Below are 17,342 nucleotides of genomic sequence, written 5' to 3' on the forward strand. Positions count from 1 at the left end.
GATTTGCTTCAGTTTGTAAAAGTGATGTGCAATTTCTAAGCTTTTATTTATTCTAATCAAATGCATCCACAAGGTGTGTTGCTGTAACCTCTGCTTCATTACCAAACCTCTCCCTACCCCCTTCTCTCTCTCTCTCTCTCTCTCTCTCTCTCTCTCTCTCTCTCTCTCTCTCTCTCTCTCTCTTAATATTATATTAACAGGTTTTCCTGACCCTTCTTTGTTTATTTAGACTTTCTTCAGGGGCAACCTTAGAATTGTCACCATGAAATTCTCCTTCTGAGAGAAGATAAGAAGCGAAACCTAGAAAATCTACTCCCACCCACGGACAAAAAAAAAAAAAAACGGGGGAGAGAGAGTGAGAAAGAGAGAGCAAGGGAGAGGGAGGGAGGGAGACAGTGTGTGTGATAGCAAGAGAGAGAGAGAGACAGAGAGAGAGGGAGAACAGTCGATGGATGCTGCTTGGACAGATTGGTTAGTACATTCTTCTCTGACAGAGACCGGAGAGCTGCTAGGATGGATGGAAAAGGCAGACACATTCCTCCAGGTAAGCACACACATACAACCTAATATCTCCCTGCTTCAGGTTTTGACCACTGAGCCCCAGGCAGATGCTAAATGGTTGTTAATGAAATGTTCTGAAGTAGGGGATATGTAAATATCTACATGCCCTGTCTACATGATCCTTCTCCAGTGGTTTCATTCCTCTGAGCATACTCATGAATTAGGATGAGTATACATGTACATGTTCTTCAAAGATAGGTGTCTATCAATCTATCCAGCATCTATCACAACCAAGCACTGTTGTCTGTTCCTTGGCCCATTGAGAAGCGGTCACTGGTGAGACATCTGGAATGCAAATGAACCCTTTGTACTGTACCTTGAATTTTGGGCCTAACATGTAGTGCTTACCTTAGTTACAGCATGTTCCTTTTTATATTGCTTGTTACAATAAAGCCAAAAATTCAGGTTTCATGCTTGTTGGAGCCATTAAAGGAACACTGGGTAAGATGTTTTTTTTTTTTTTTTTTGGCAAAGTGTGCAAGCACTGTCCTAAAATCAAGGGGGAGAGGGAAGGAGAAGGGTGGTTTTCTACCCCCTTCAAAAAGTTACATAGTGCATTTTCTGCAGTGCTGAGCCTGGAGTAGCAATGAGATAGGTTGTATTCTCCCTATTACAGGTCAGTGGAGGAAACTGTAATTTTAAGGTAAAAGTATGACAAAGTATTGCGTTAAGTATCACCAGCATAAAAGCAAGAAGGCTAATCACCCAGTTGTGCACAAAAGAAGACGCACTTTTTAATAATTATTATTTTTTATAGAACTGATTAAAAATATCATGAATGTGTCAAACCCAATCCATATTTTAATGTATATTTAGCATTTAATATTTGCATTTTGTCAAAACACACACAGATTTTTTCCTCATAATACGTATATCAGTCGTGCTTGATTTCTTCTATTACCTCTATCTCATTCTATCCATTCATCTGTTCTCTGGAACAGACTTTAACTGCTGTTTTTGGCATTATGTCTATTATATTAACTATTATGCTAATGGATTTCAAATCCAGCGGTATGGACTTCCTCAATGGAAACAGGATTCCTGACTGGAAATATATTTGGTAAATTGGTCTTGGCTGTTTATCCTTGCTGACGTCAATGGGAGCTGCTTTCAACATAGAGGTTTCATGCTGGAGGTACTTATAGGATCACTGCAGTACTCAGTATGACTTGTCAAGCTTGTGTCAGCAAAAGAAATGAAAAAAAAACAGAGATGGCAAATTTGCTCCACGTCATTATAAAAGATGTGTGTGCAGACAAATGTACTATAAGCTGCTGATCTATTGGCTTGGTTGCTTGTTTCCATTGAGGAATATCAACACTTCAGCATGCTTGGGTGTCAAATGTGTGCAAAGTAGAATCAGAGTGATGCCTAATGGTCCATATGGTGACTGTGAGAATGTAGCCTCTGCTTTGCTGATTTTTGAAGTGCCATCAGCGGAGGCAAAGTGGCATGCCACTAATCACACCTAATATGGACTCAGGTGTAAACTTTGTGTTGAAATTTGAAGTCGTGTCTGTGGTTGGCACTGCAGCTACAATATAAATAACATGTATAACATTAGCGCTAACAACATTAAGCTTTGGGAAGACAGAATTCCACTAGTTCCTAAAGACATACTTAACTCTTAAAAATTAATAATCTTTTAAATATTATGACACACTCTTTTATATCCAAATTATACATTTTGGTGCATACTAGAACTAGACAGAAGACAAGTGGATCAGACAAAGCAGTGCAGCTGAAATTTTTAAACACCAATCACTTTCCACTCTGTTAGCCTGAATTGTTGGTCCACCTTGTAGAGGTAAAGTCAGAGTCAACTGTTGCTGCACAGTTTATGTTGGATGTCCTCTAGTCCAGAGGCCAGAGGTTTGGACCGAGACACTGTTCAATCTGTATATAGGCCTATAACTGGTAAACTACTGAGAGCTATTTCATTTTTAATTTTCAACAGAGGGTTTATTTTTACTAGCTACTGAAGTTTTCTAGGTACAGTTTTGGGAAATTCACATCTGTTAACAAATAATGTCTTTATTAACAAATAATGTCCTTTAGCCAAATGAGCAAATGAGATTGCTTGTTACAGACAATGAAATACTCCTTCTCTAGTCCTTCAATAGTCCCTGCACACTTCCTTCATGATGCTATTGGCTGTATGTTTTTGGCTGGTGGGCTTTTTACTACAGGGGTGACATTGATTGTGACATTGAGGTGTTTAGCAGCACTGCTGTGTCTTATCCACTCATACCAGTGCAACACACACTGACACATTACCACCACATCAGTATCACTGAATCTACTATGCAGAGCAACAGATGGAGTACAGTCTGTAATTGTGGAGCTGTTTGGTCAGTGGAGCAGAGAGATTGGACAGTGTGTGCAGAAAGAAGGAGGTGGTCATAATATTACAGCTGATCAGCGTAAATGTGTTAAACATCTTATTTTAGGATTAGAATCTGATTTATACATTTTAATATTCTTGAAATCTTCCCATAACCAGGCTTACTATTCACAAATATTGGCACTGTATGAACACACTATGAGATGTACTGTCTATGCAGCCTCAGTCTGTGTAAATCATGTATCACGTGGTGTTCTGAAAACTGCAAATTTAATACTCCTTAATATTTTCACCACACATAGAACATGCATCTGAAATGCAAAATCCCCCTTAACAGACTATATGCAAGGACTGTGAATCTACTACAAATCTTGACTTAATTACTTCTCATGTAGCTGTAATGCCTTCTGTCAAACCAAACTCATGGAAATGCCTTGAGAAATGCCAGCTGTTAAGGAATTAAGCATTAATTCGAGGCCAAAAAATATCTGCCTGCTTTCCAGGAATTTCTCAGAGGAAGTGAGATCTCTTTAAAAGGTTGGAGCAGCTTTCACTTCACCCAATATGAGTGTGCATAATAACCAGAACATGAAACCACATCTTGGCATCTAATATTTATACCTCCTGTGATCGTATACACCACCATTCTATTTCTTTTAAAGTCACCTTTATATCCCACATATACTCAGAGTTGAGGATTCTTCTTTCATTCAAAATCTTGTCTTTCCTCTGTTGTGGCTTCCTCTTCATTTCTGCTCACCCTGCATTTTTGTTCACCTGCTTTTTTCATATATTTCCTCATATATTTGAAGGGATGCCATCTAAGGGAAAGTGGCACCACATTAACTGCAACTATTCTTCCTTTCCGGTGGAAGCAGGATTTAAAATATTTTGCATTATAGATGTAATGCATTGCATTGTGATGTCTGTTTCTTAAGATGGTGATAGTGATTTATATTTTGGAAAATAAAAATGAAAATAATTCTAATAATAAATAATGCATATGCTTATATGAAATGGATTGTGCTGAGAATGTAACACATGATGCATTCCGGCTGAGGATTTATTAATAGATCCTAAAGTCTCTTCCTTGTTTTATTCTGTTTATTATTTCTTTCATTAATTGTGCAAAAATAAATCTGAGATCTAAGATTTCATGGTGCACTGAATTGGGGATAGGCAGTATAATAATGATAATAATAATAACAATAATACATTTTATATAGTGTTTTCAGGGTATTCAAAGTTGCTTTACATGCATAAACATAATCAAAGGAAACAACAATGAAATAATTCAATAAATAAAGTCAATGAAATAAATTAATATAATAGAGTAAAATAAAACAACAACAACAGACAGCAGAACTGAACAGCTACATTAAAGACAGATCTGAAGAGGTGAGTTATGAGAAGTAATCAAATATGGCCAGGTCATTGCAGCCTTGGGTGTGTTTGGGGAGAGAGTCCAAAGGGAAGGATCTCTAACGGAATAGGCTCTGTCACCCCAGGTCCGGTGCTTAGTCCTAAGAAGCATGGACAGGACTTTGGAATCAGAGGATTGAAGATTTCTGGAAGGAGAGTGATGGTGAAGCAGGTCAATAAGACAGGAGGGGACCTAGTTTTGGAGTGCTGTGTAAGCTAAGAGAAATTTTTTAATTGAAACCGGTGTGAAACAGGAAGTCAGTGAAGTATCTGGAGCACGGTTTTATGGTGATATATGTAATATGGTGAGATGTTAACATCATGATACATAAAGAAATGTTGACAGTATACAACATGTATCACAGTATTAAGCTGGAAGTTGGTAGTTAGATGGAACAGGTGAAAAAAATAGTACTGCCATATTTAAAAGATAATATTTTTATATCATTAAACACCTTGTACTTAAATGTTTAATGTACTTAAATGCGAAATCCGGCAAGCAAAAAATAAGAATTTGTATTCATTATTATTTAAGGAATGTGACAGACACTCTTCTACAGAGTAATTTACAAATTGTAATCTTCTTACGTTTGGAAGCTAATGTAGCATTAGGCTCTTTTTGGATATAGTTTTGTTCTAAACTGGAAACTTAAGCATTGTGTCCTGTTTGGAACACAGGGATGTTTCAACCTCTCTTGGGTGTTCTTCAGCATGAACAGCTGTAGGTGTTTGCTCAATGAGTACTGATGATATTGATTATATATTCAGAGAACGATATTTTGAAATAAGGTGTTAAACAACACTTAACTGGCTACCTTTACACTGAACTGCTGAATCAAATCCAAACATTAAGATGACAGAAATTTGCACCGATATGGTTTATCACTGCATGGATAATATATTGTCAACAAATTTCTTATATGTAGGGAGTGGGAATTATGAATATATTTTATCATTGGCTTGACAAATTACACCACATTGTCTGTGCATATTGTGGCTATAACCAGGTATAGTAAAGCTTCCTGCTCAAGGTTTACTGCCACAAACCAAGAATTGAATTGAAGTTTTTTTTTTTTATAAATTTCTGCTGTTAGCAGTGTTTTGAGGCATCATTCTCATCTGCTTTCACAATTATATGAGATAAAACATGTGCACTGATAATTTATGTAATCAAATGTAATCACATTAATCACAAATAGGGCAACAACAGAAAAGCTGTTCAAAAGCAAATTCATTACTGTTGCTAATCAAGTATTTTAATGCAATGTAGGTTCAAGCATTTTTTTCCAACTTGATAGCTGCTTTGGAGAATAGCAGAAATGGTTACGTGGCATGGTGTAGACATATAATCTGACTTGTTTAGCGAGTGTTGAGAGCTAAGGGTGTGTACACACTGTCTCTGCATTTTCTAACAAAAACCTATACAAATCTGCCAATAAATTTCAGAAATTTCAGTCCATAGACACACACACATGCACACAAATTTATCAAGACTTTCCACAAGGGGTGTTATTCAGTGCTTCGCACCAGTGCCTTGTTTATTTTTGCATTACTGGTTCTCCTTCATCTGTTTTTAACCTTAAAAAGAACAAAATTTCATAATGAATGCTTTGCATCATGAAAATGTTTTCAGTTATTATAAGGTAGATCCTTAGGTATGAAAAATTATTTTATTAGATCTTTCAATCAATAAACAAATTTATCCATATAAAAAAATTGACAATTTGCTGTGATTCATCCCAACAGTATCATTAACTGTAAGTATTTATAAAGGAAATTTAAATGTAAAATAAAGAATCATTTAAAGATCCACACAGTGGTATAATATTTATTTTAGTAATTTAAACATGTAATCAGAATAATACATTTTAAAATGATTGTATTCCTTGTATTGTTTCATTTGTCTTTCGGGGCACAATGATTTTCATGATTTAAACTATTGTAGCTGACAGTGTATCATGAAAAATCTTGAGGTACTGTGATACTTTATTTTTGTCCTATCACCCACCTCTACTGTGATATTATATTTTTGCCATATCTCCCACCTACCTGGATACTTACTTAGTTTCTTAGTTCCGATCTATCTGCCTGCAGCCATGGTGTGGTGTGAGCGGGGGATCCAGGTGCTGCTCACCACAGTCGGGGCCTTTGCTGCTTTTGCCCTGATGACGGTGGCCATCGGCACAGACTACTGGTTGTATGCTCGGGCCTTCATCTGCAACAGCACTGCCAACTCCACTCAGGACGACCCCCACAACAAGGACAAGAAAGACCCTGGAGCCCTCACCCACTCTGGCCTCTGGAGGATCTGCTGCCTAGAAGGTATGTGTGTGTGTTTGTGTTTGTATGTGAGACTGGGAGGTTTGTGTGTATGTGTGTGTGTGTGTGTGTGTGTGGGGGGGGGGGGTATGTGTGCATTCGTGCATAAGCCTGCCTATGGCTGTGTGAGAATACACCATAGCAAAACGGGGAATAGTCTAACATTACAGTTGTTCTTGTCCACTTTATGTAGAAGGACAAAATGTATTGCAAATGCAGGCTAATATACAGCTTGCACTTTCTTACTTACAGAGTCATATTTAGACAGCCACTACAGAAAGAAGTTCATGATTGCAAGGCACTCTTTGGAAAAAAGCACTGATTGCTGTAGATTTGTGCACTGTCCATTTTAGAAAAGAGCGCAATATACTGTCGCTGCCTACAGGTACAGGCATACAATTATAGGAATACAGGAAGATTCCTTTCATGCAATACATATAAGAAAAATGCTTTGCAGCATTGTGTCAAATATCAGAATAGGTTACTTCAAGCAACACTAGGTAAAATTTGTACCTTAACTTTACAGATTAAAAATAATTTGTGATGCTTCACTGACTTGTAATAGGGAGAATGGGGCATCTGTTTTTGCTGTTCTGGGCTCAGCACTGCAGAAAATGCACTGTGTAGCTTTTTAGGGGAAGGGTAAGACTGGTGTTAAAGTGAATTAAACTATTCAACTATAGGGGGAGCCCAGAAGAAAAAAATACAAAATCTAGTATTAGTAACTAATATTCCTTTAAATTAATATATTATCATATTATTATAGGATTCCAAGTAAATTTAAAAACAAACCTGAGAAATGTTTACATCATCTTACATTGCCACAGTAAGGAATTTTGAGAAATTAAAAAAATATATAATAATTATATTAAAAAATGTAAATAAATACATTTAAAGTAACTTAAAAAATGTCATAATCTTTATTGTTTCACAGTAAGGGCAAAGATAAGTCCTTTTCATATTGCATTGAATATTACATAATAAGTGCTCACTTATAGGTGTCTTTTGTCCAAAACTCTGAACTGAAGTTCAAGCTGTGGAGTTTCAGGAGTGATTTTGTGTTGAAATTAATTTTGCTTGAAAATATATCATTTCATCAGTTGCAATTTCATGGATTAATGGACATTTTTAAGAGAAGCTTATATAAAAACACATGGGACTGAAAGTAAGTGAATTAAAAATAACATCCACTTATTCATCTTTCTGAACGGACCTCCCTTTACTGAATATTAATATATGATTATGGAAGAAAATAATGTTTCTGGTTGAGTTTTCCGGATGACTCAATTTTAATACCCGTTATATTCCAGTGTTCATTTTCACAGCTTTTGATTTTGTTTTAATCTTAGTTTTTGACTAAAATGTGCATTAATTTTAGTCTCATTTTATAAATGTTTGTTAGTTTAAGTCTAGTTGTAATCAATGAAAAACTAAAAAATGTAGACTAGTTTTTGTCCACTAAATTAAAAATGCCTATATTTTTCATATATTTTTACTTTTTATTTATTACTCATTTTCATAAACAATAGCTTAAATGTTGTGTTTCATTTAAGAATACGTTATCATCCAAAATTATGGTAGAACTATAGCCACTTTTTTGTTAAAATACATACAAATATGTATTTAACATTAACAACTTTAGTTTAAAGTGCATTGCACAAGACACTTGTAGATCAAGACTGATTTGATTTGGTCACTGATTGATTTGATCATTGGCCAGGAGTTGATATGAGCAACTTCCAGATCTTAAAGAAACGATTCTATGGGAGTTGACTCCACTAACTACTCTACCAACTCTAACCCACACTCTGGAATCGTATTACACATGGCACAAAGAACACACAGCAGTAGCTGCTGCTTAAATAAAGTAAACGTTGATAGTGATAAGGATAATTTCTTTACATTGTGATTTTTGTTTTCAAATCAGAAATCTGATAACAGGTTATTTATCATTCTTTCAACATTATTGTTTTGTTCTTAAGTGCTCGTCCTTCTATTGATTATATTTATTAAGTTCTGGACTAGCTTTCATTGTGAAAATTATTTTTCAGCATTCTTTCATTCATTGTCTGTAAGTGCTTATCAAGTTCAGAATCACGGTGGGTCTGGAGCCTACCCAGAATCACTGAGCGCAAGGCAGGAACACACCCTGGATGGAGCGCCAATACTTCACATATCCACTCACATCTATGGACACTTTTGAGAAGACAATCCACCTACCCAAAGTTTATTTTTGGATTGTGGGAGGAAACCAGAGCACCCGGAGGAAACCCACACAGACACAGGGAGACTGCAACATTACCTGTAAAGATATTAACTGTAACATACACATAAGGAAAACTAGATTCATAAAAGTATTTGATGTCTGGACACAGAGATGGAGGCGGCAGGGAGCATGCTGCGTTTAAACACACCACAGCTTGTACTCTGGTCATGTCTCAAGAGGCAGATTTCCAGCAAACAGTCTCTCTAGTTTTCCCCATTTGCATGAGAAACCAACAGAAGTGGATGTCAATGGCTGCTATTATGCGATGAGTCATCACAGGTCATAGGTGCCATGCAGTGATCTCGCTTTTTTCCGCATAATCAAACAAAACACAAACAGATCAGCTTGCCCCACTGCTCTGATCCCTCTCTTATGCAGCTGCTCAGTTTTGAAAGCAAGAAGAATCCAAACAATCACTTTTAAGGATTTATTTTAGTTAAAGTTGAACATCTCTATAGTATCATTATTTGGATGGGATTAATCAGCATGGCATGTTGTGTAAATCACACTAAACCCATGTTTCTGTAGATTATGTTTATGCAACAATACACTCAATATACATATTATAATGTGAGATATTGGCACTGGATGCTGTGGCTGAAGGTAAGCACACCAGAGCCAATATCTCACATCATAACACAAACCTTGAGTGTATTATTGTGATTATACCACAGTTCTGTTATCTCCGTTTATTGTTAGGTTTTAAGAAGAACAAGGTATGATTTATTTGTTTATCAAACTTCCGCAAGATAAAATAATTCCATTCCTTCTAGCTCTTTTCAACCAAACTCTCAAACGGATTCTATTCACTTTTTTTGAACATTGGTGCGTTCCAGCAAACCAAGCCACATTTGCAGCAGGTTTGATCGGAACACAGGCATTGTTCTCTGTTTTAACCAGAACAGCACCAGAGCCTCAGATAAATGGACAGTTAAGTATAGTCATGGTTAATCCACTGCTTACTGTTTGTTGTGATATAAGATACACATGTGTAAATGATAAGTTCAAAGTTTAGATTTAAAGTGAGTATTATGGAGTATTGCACCTCAATTTTTGCCAACCACAGCTCCTTAAAACAGACAGAGCGTTTTCTTGTTTTTATCCTTCAGATTTTCTTTTGGTTTCAAATCCGAAAGCGTAGAAAGGTCCACTGCTCTATAAGTCTTTACTTACTCTGCTCTTTCTTAAGCTTCTTTAGCTTGACATGCCCATAGATGTGACGGTTTGTGCTGAAGAACCTACCCATTGGTTCATTGGCAGCAGCTGGTAACTTACCTTTGGGTTCTGGAACTTATTTATGTTGATAGAAATGCACAAAACATTTTGAAATGTGTTGCATGAATGGGAACTGAACCAGTTCCATGTTGGTGGAAAAGGGCTAAGCACTGGTGTTGTTGCCTAGTTCCATGTATTTCGTGGAGTAAAACTTCAAGAGCTTCAGTCAGAGTGCCATTATTGTGCAATGATTGCACTCTTAGAATGTCTCTTAACCAATCATATTGTGGGGTAAAATTAATGTTTTTATTTTCTGTTCTTTTCCTGCCTTCTTGCTCTCTCTCAGGGTTAAAGAGAGGGGTGTGCTCACAGATTAACCATTTCCCAGAGGATGCTGATTATGATCAGGATGCTGCAGAGTACCTCTTACGTGAGTTCTGTGTGTGGGTTCTCAGCCTAAAGCTGCTTGTGTGGTTTTAAATTTAGACCCCTGCGGAAAAAGGACATGAACAGTGGTATCAGATTTCACAAGTCTGTTTCACATTTTGTTCTTTCTCTCCTGTCCTTTCTCTTTTTCTCTTCCATTGACCAGGTGTAGTCAGGGCCTCCAGTATATTCCCTATCCTAAGTGCCATTCTTTTGTTGTTGGGTGGAGTGTGTGTGGCCTCCAGTCGCTTCTATAAGAGCAAGAGACACATTATTCTGGGAGCAGGCATTCTGTTTGTGGTTGCAGGTAAACAGAACTGATTTATTTGCTTAATGTTCATAAAATACATTTTCCTTTTCCCAATAATTTAAGAGATAATTTAAGCCATATTTATTTACTCCTGAAGAAGAGTGCTTACATAAGTATGTGCCAAATATTATCCATTTGATTGTACTGCATTTGTAACCCCACACATATAAGTTTACATTGCTCTTTAATGCTAATACAATTGAATATGTTATTAAAGCAACCCTAATTTAGAGCAGTCTGCTAATTTGCAACAGTTTGTTTCTTGATAACTATTTAATAGCATGCTATTTCCTCAATGGATGAACAAAATTCTATATCATTTAAACATTGAAATGAAACTTTACACATGGTTACAGAGTTAGGTTATTTTATACTACACTTAAATTACTCAGTTTTCTAACTCACATATCCACAGAATGATTACTCAGTGATCCAACCCCTACCTTGTATCTACACTCATTGTTCATTGTATCAGCTCCACTCAAACTACAGGGTGTAGTTCATCAGTTGCTTTGCATACTTTCTTATCCCCATTTCACCCTGCTCTTCAGAACATGATTTGGGTGGTGGGTCATTCTCAGCGCTGCAGTGACACTGACATGGTGGTGGTGTGTTAGTGTGTGCTGTGCTGGTACAATTGGCTCAGAGACAGCAGTGTCACTGCTGGACTGAGGATAGTCCACCAAACAATAATATCCATCCAAAAGTGTCCTGTGTCCACAGAGGAAGGACTAGAAAGTGACCAACATATACTGTGTAGCAACAGATAAGCTACTGTCTCTGACTTTACATTTACATGGTGGACCAACGAGGTAGGTGTGTCTAACAGAGTGGACACGGTGTTTAAAAACTCCATCAGCACTTCTGTGCCAGCACAACACGCACTAACATCACTACCACGTAAGTGTCACGGCAGCGCTGAAAATGATCCACTGCCCAAATCATACCTACCATAACAGTGTCCATTTACAATTAATTGTAGGGCATTTAGCAGACACTCTTATCCAGATTGACTTACAAATTGCTTTGCTGCCTACTCCAAAAATATGTTCAGCTAGTTTGTGATGGCTAGAATCCAAAAGACACCTCAGGTTAAGATGCTGCCAATTACAAAATCAGTATGGATGCCTAGATTCACTGTTCCCACATACTTCACTTTGCCAAATAAATGTCAGATAAAGAAAGATATGAATATATACATATGCCTTTAATATACATTTTATTTTATCAGATTTCTGAGCTGCAAGAACAAGCCCAGATGCATGAAAGCACTGTTATATTAAAGTTGAAATGTCTAGGAGCAACAGTGCAGAGGCAGAAGCTCAGATTAAACGTTCACAGAAATGTCGTCATGTACCATGAACAAAACATTCAGTCCTTAGTTGCTTTAAAAGGCCTCTAGGAATGGGCTGAATACAATAAACAAATTGTTTCATGGAAACACATTTAAATCTTTCTTTTTCTTTTGCAAAAATTCCCGCTACCTTCAAGTGACTTATTTAGATATTTACAAATTAGACGCTATGTAACAAAAAACACAAATTGGAATATCATTAAAAGAAAGCCAACCAGTATTGAAACTCACTTTATTAACCCGTTTGAATACTCAGTATGAATATAAAATACAAAAATCTCATATTTACAAAACATGATTTTTTTTTTTTTTAATAGCTATGGAACGAATTAGTCTGGGATGTTAAAAGAAGGTATTTCGGGATCCCACTGGTGGCATCCTTTATTTTTTGTTTACTTTTAAATAATTACAAATAAATGCTGGATAAACTGCTTTGGTCAGTAATCATACTCAGTTTTTGGGGCTGTCAAAAAAATACAGACCTTCTCAAAAAAATTTAAAGAGGACCTGGAGAAAATTCCGGAATTTCACATTCCCCTAGAACCGCTATTGTTTTTGTTGGAATTGCTACTTGAGAACATGTCTACCTCTGAGCATATGCTGCATGTTTGGTTAATGATTGCAAGAAAAACAATTACTATTAATGTGATGAAGCCTAATCCCCCTACAAATGTTCAATGGTTACAGAAAGTCAAGCTGGATATGTATACTAAATGAAGCCCAATCTCAAGGTGATATGTGGTACACTATTTTAGTTGCCTGTCAATGTGTTTTAAATAGCAACAAAGTAAAAAAAAATCCCTCTAGTTCAACAATATAAGTTTGATTGTTTAGAAGAACCAGCATACAATCCTAAATTTACCATGTGCAGTACTAAATGTTTGCTTTAGTGATGTAAACGACACAAAAATATAATTTTGGCACAGTGGAAAGGTGTTTTCACCAGTTCTAAGGCATCTTTCAGTACTCTAAAGACTTTACATTCTAGAGGAGATTAATAGTTTTTTTTCTTTAGTTTTTTGTTGTTTTATGGTTTGAAATGGGCTCCATGGTGACAGTTTAGAAAACTTCGTGCCTTCAACTTTCCTTTTCCACCATGATCATGTGTCTGTACGCAACACAGGGACGAAAACAAAAGGGTTCACTGAGCCCTGACCTCAAACCCATCCAACAAATTAGGGATGAGTTTGAACACTGGCTGGACGCCAGGCCTTATCATCAATGCCCAAATCACTAATGCTTATGTGACTAAATGGAAGGGAATCCCTGCAGTGGAAAACTTCCCAGCAGAGCCCAGGATGTTAAAAGCATCAAAGCTATAACTCCATCTTAATGCCCATGGTTTTGGAATGAGATTTTCCGCAAGCACATATGAACGTGATGTTGAGTGTCACAACAGATCTATCCATGTAGTGTCAGTCTGCATTTTAAACTGCAGTCAGCTTTATCTATTCTCTCTCAATAATCAATAATTGAAATAATATTTCCATTAGTTTTTTTTTTAATTGAAATGACTCTAAAATATCCATTACATTGCAACAATTATGAAAGATTTTTTTGCACAACAAAAAATATAATTTCATAATAATAAACTGATAAGAAGCTAGAACCAGATCTGACAGTTCTCATCTTGGAATGAGTGGGCTAAAATACCCTGATATCTCTAGGGGCATATACTAATTTGCCAAGACTGGTGCTGCCAATATGGTGATTCAAACCATAAAACTAGGTAACTTGTACCTGAAATTTTCAGCTTAAAATCATGGTGATGCTCCACCTGTAAAAGATTCAGCACTACATAAATTGCACTATGTACATTTTGGAGGAACATAGAAAACCACATCCCACCCAACCCCCTCTCTTGATTTCAGGGCAGCGCTGTAAAAGTGAATTACACTGTAGGGGGAGCCCTGGAGCAAAATTAACAAGACTTACTTAGTGTTCCTTAAAAACTAACATAAAAAGTACATGTGATTTATTTTAGGGCGGTGGGGGGTTTGGGGGGGGGGGTGTTCCTACCCTTCTTGAGAAGTTACATAGTGTAGTTTCTGAGGTACTGGGCAACAGCACAGTCCCTGTTCTCCCTATTACAGGTCAGTGGAACATTACAATGACTTTAAAGCTGTTATATTAAGGCAAAAATAATACATTGTGTTTCTTTAAATTAAATATTGTTATGCCTGCATTTCAAAATGAATGTAGGATAAGCTGACAAAAATTATCTTTTGTTTATAAATTATCCTATGTATTACCATTGTCATACATTTATATATATATTTTTTTTTCTGTTAGGCCTGAGTAACATCATTGGTGTGATCGTGTACATCTCTGCAGCCCTCAGCGACATCTCGCCCAAGAAGGACGAGGACAAGAAGTGGCACTACTCCTATGGTTGGTCCTTCTACTTCGGCGGATTGTCCTTCATCCTAGCCGAGGTGGTGGGTGTCTTGGCTGTCAATATCTACATCGAGCGCAACAAGGAGCTGCGCTGCCGTTCCCGTACTGACCTCTTCCGCAGCACTACCTCGGCGGTGCTGAGACTGCCCAGCTACCGCTTCCGCCGCCGCTCCTCACGTTCCAGCTCCCGCTCCACTGCCGAGCCACCACGCTCCCGGGACCAGTCGCCCTCCGGCCTTGCTGCTAAGAACTTTGGCCCGCCTCTGGCTGCTGGGCCACCACCCTTCTCTGTGGCCACACTACCCAACCCCCACACGCATTCAGGAAGTGGCGGAGGGGGCGGAGGAGGGGGCGGAGTCGGGGACATCTCCATGTACACACTGGGCAGGGAGGGCAAGCCGCCCATGTACGGAACGGTAGACCGTGCCACACTCTACCAGCTGCACAACTACTTCCCAACAAAGGAGGGAGGTGGTGGGGCGCTCATGACCGGGACACTGCCTTCGCTGTCCAAGTCTAACCTGGCAGCGTCAGCTAACGCTCCACTCAATGCCTCATCTTCCTCGGGGCCCGGGGTCCAAGCCCCCACACTGTCAGCCGGTTCCACAGCCACCATGGAGAGAGATAGAGGGCTGGGGACTCTGGATAGGCTTGGGAAAGGAGATAGCTCCAACACTAACACGCTAAACAGGAGAACAACACCTGTGTGATATAGTAGGTGGTGGGCTAGGTGGGGGGTCGGGGGCCTTTATGAAAGAGAGAGGGAAATATGGAGGGCAAACAGGCAAATGAGAATAGTAAAAGGAGGCTTAAGGAGATGACCAGCAGCAGTTCCTACCCTTATCTAGTTCCTACACCATGCCTGTTCCTGATAATTAATGCCAGAGGCTTTAATTGGCTGGATCAGGTGGGACGTGTGGGCAGCCTACGCATTTGGGAGGAGATGGTGTTACGGACCTGTTCATTAGGGGTGTATAAATGCATCTGACGTTGGTGATTCAACTGCACTAACGTGTTAGAAAAACAGCTGTAATTCTAGAACTGATTATAATATAATAATATATAGTAAAAAAAAATAATATTTAAACATATTTAAAAATTATGTAAACATAACAATCCAGTTGTTTATTGTCTATATTCCACTATGGTGTAAATAGTTCCTACAGTAATGTATGTGTATTCATCTGTGTATTGTAAAAATATAATCCAATAGAATCATGGTGAAAAATGCAGTTGAATCATCTCCTGAAGAACTGTTAACTGAGCTGAATGAGTGTGAGTTGACAGGTTTACACCCCTAAATTTCCATGCAGGGAAATGACACAATGAGGGGCTGCCCCACACACTCCTACGCGCAGAGCCACTGTCCAACAAACAAGGGTAGGGTCGGGTAGGGTAGGGTGGGGGGGGTGTGGCTCATTCCTGGAGGAGATGCTGTACTCACTGTCCATATCAAACCTGGCACCATCAGCCGATATTTCTCTCTCTCTCTCAGCGTCTTCCTTAGACCTAGGTGTTCAAGCCACCCTATGCCGAGGATAAGAGGGAAGAAGAAGAACACACTGAACAAGACAACAACTCCCAAATGATCTGGGGTCTGCAAGGGGGAGCAAGTAAAGGCGAGGAGGAGAGGGGAGTTAGGGATGATCTGAACCGCGAATGGCAAACAGGGATGGAAAGAGGAAGCGTGGGAGGGAAAGAGAAAAGGGAGAGAAAGAGCGAGATGAGAAGCAGAGAAAGGAATGACTCACAGGACGCTGAGAGGAGAGCTAGAGAAGCCAATCATCCTCATTTTTCGCTCCATTTCTGTTTTTGAACATGGTGACTTTAGTCATAAATAGAGTTCCATCCGCACTTTTACTGATTCATGTTGAAATACTTGATGTGTGTGATGGTGGTCTTACTTTTGAGTTCTTCAAGCTCTTATGATTCCAGTGCTTTATCATCAGGGTATGCCTGTTACTTATTTAGCATTTCAGTAGTCTAAACAATAGTCATTGTTTTTATTATTGTAAATGTTACTGTTTTGGTTATATTAGTTTTTTTTTGTAATTAAATTATTTGTTAATTTAATAATTTATTTCTGTTTGAACTGATGAATTTAAACTGTGATTTTTCTCTTGCACATACTGACACTATTTTATGATGTCATTCAGTGTCAAGCATGTGCATATCTGTGAGATAGTGACATTATTATTATTATTAATAATATGATGTCTCCCCCTTTTTTAATTATTTTTTTTTTACAGAGATGGATACTATTTAGATGTGTGAAATTACTTTCATTGTAATTGTAAGTGTAAAAGTAGTTAGATTTCATATGAACATATTTGATTATTCAATTTATAACCTTAAAATTGTTACAATGAGACGAGAACTTTGAACTGTTTTACAGAAAGCCTAGTTCGGGGAAAAAGGAAGTAAGGAAAAAGCAGAATGTGAAAATTAAAAGACTTTCATGCCGGGGAGCAATACATATACCTATAAAACCTCACCAGAAAAGACAAAAAAATCTATTATAATATATATATATATATATATATATATATATATATATATATATATATGACATTATATGTGGAACTTTTTTGACAAATAAAACAAAATATATTCTATAAATGTACCCAACCGATATATGTATGCAGTGTTTTACATTTAAGTTAGAGTAGTTATTAGTGTGACTATTGTTTAAATGGTTATATTTGATTATATATAATTGAAAATTAAT

General features: G+C 37.6%; 1 protein-coding gene across 2 annotated transcripts; it reads left to right on the forward strand.

The window, feature by feature from the left end:
- The first annotated feature begins 413 nt into the window (after positions 1-413).
- Positions 414-17,113, forward strand: cacng8a (calcium channel, voltage-dependent, gamma subunit 8a). Of its 2 annotated transcripts, XM_066674615.1 has the most exons (5): positions 414-544; positions 6,422-6,649; positions 10,474-10,557; positions 10,720-10,860; positions 14,510-17,113. In XM_066674615.1, the coding sequence occupies exons 1-5, from the start codon at positions 514-516 to the stop codon at positions 15,322-15,324; spliced, it is 1,299 nt and encodes a 432-aa protein (XP_066530712.1). In that variant the 5' UTR covers positions 414-513; the 3' UTR covers positions 15,325-17,113. The 2 variants fall into 2 exon arrangements, with proteins under 2 accessions (XP_066530712.1, XP_066530713.1); XM_066674616.1 differs by lacking the exon at positions 6,422-6,649 and having other exon boundaries at positions 492-544.
- The last annotated feature ends 229 nt before the right edge of the window (positions 17,114-17,342 follow it).

The sequence above is a fragment of the Hoplias malabaricus genome, chromosome 6 (assembly GCF_029633855.1).
Source record: "Hoplias malabaricus isolate fHopMal1 chromosome 6, fHopMal1.hap1, whole genome shotgun sequence".
In the NCBI taxonomy this organism is placed as follows: Eukaryota; Metazoa; Chordata; class Actinopteri; order Characiformes; family Erythrinidae; genus Hoplias; species Hoplias malabaricus.

Bases quoted from the DNA above. Each gene is read 5' to 3' on its own strand.
- cacng8a (XM_066674615.1), top strand. From the start codon at position 514: ATGGATGGAAAAGGCAGACACATTCCTCCAG. The intron at 6,650-10,473 runs GTATGTGTGTGT...GCTCTCTCTCAG, and splicing joins GAGGATCTGCTGCCTAGAAG to GGTTAAAGAGAGGGGTGTGC. The intron at 10,861-14,509 runs GTAAACAGAACT...TTTTTCTGTTAG, and splicing joins CATTCTGTTTGTGGTTGCAG to GCCTGAGTAACATCATTGGT.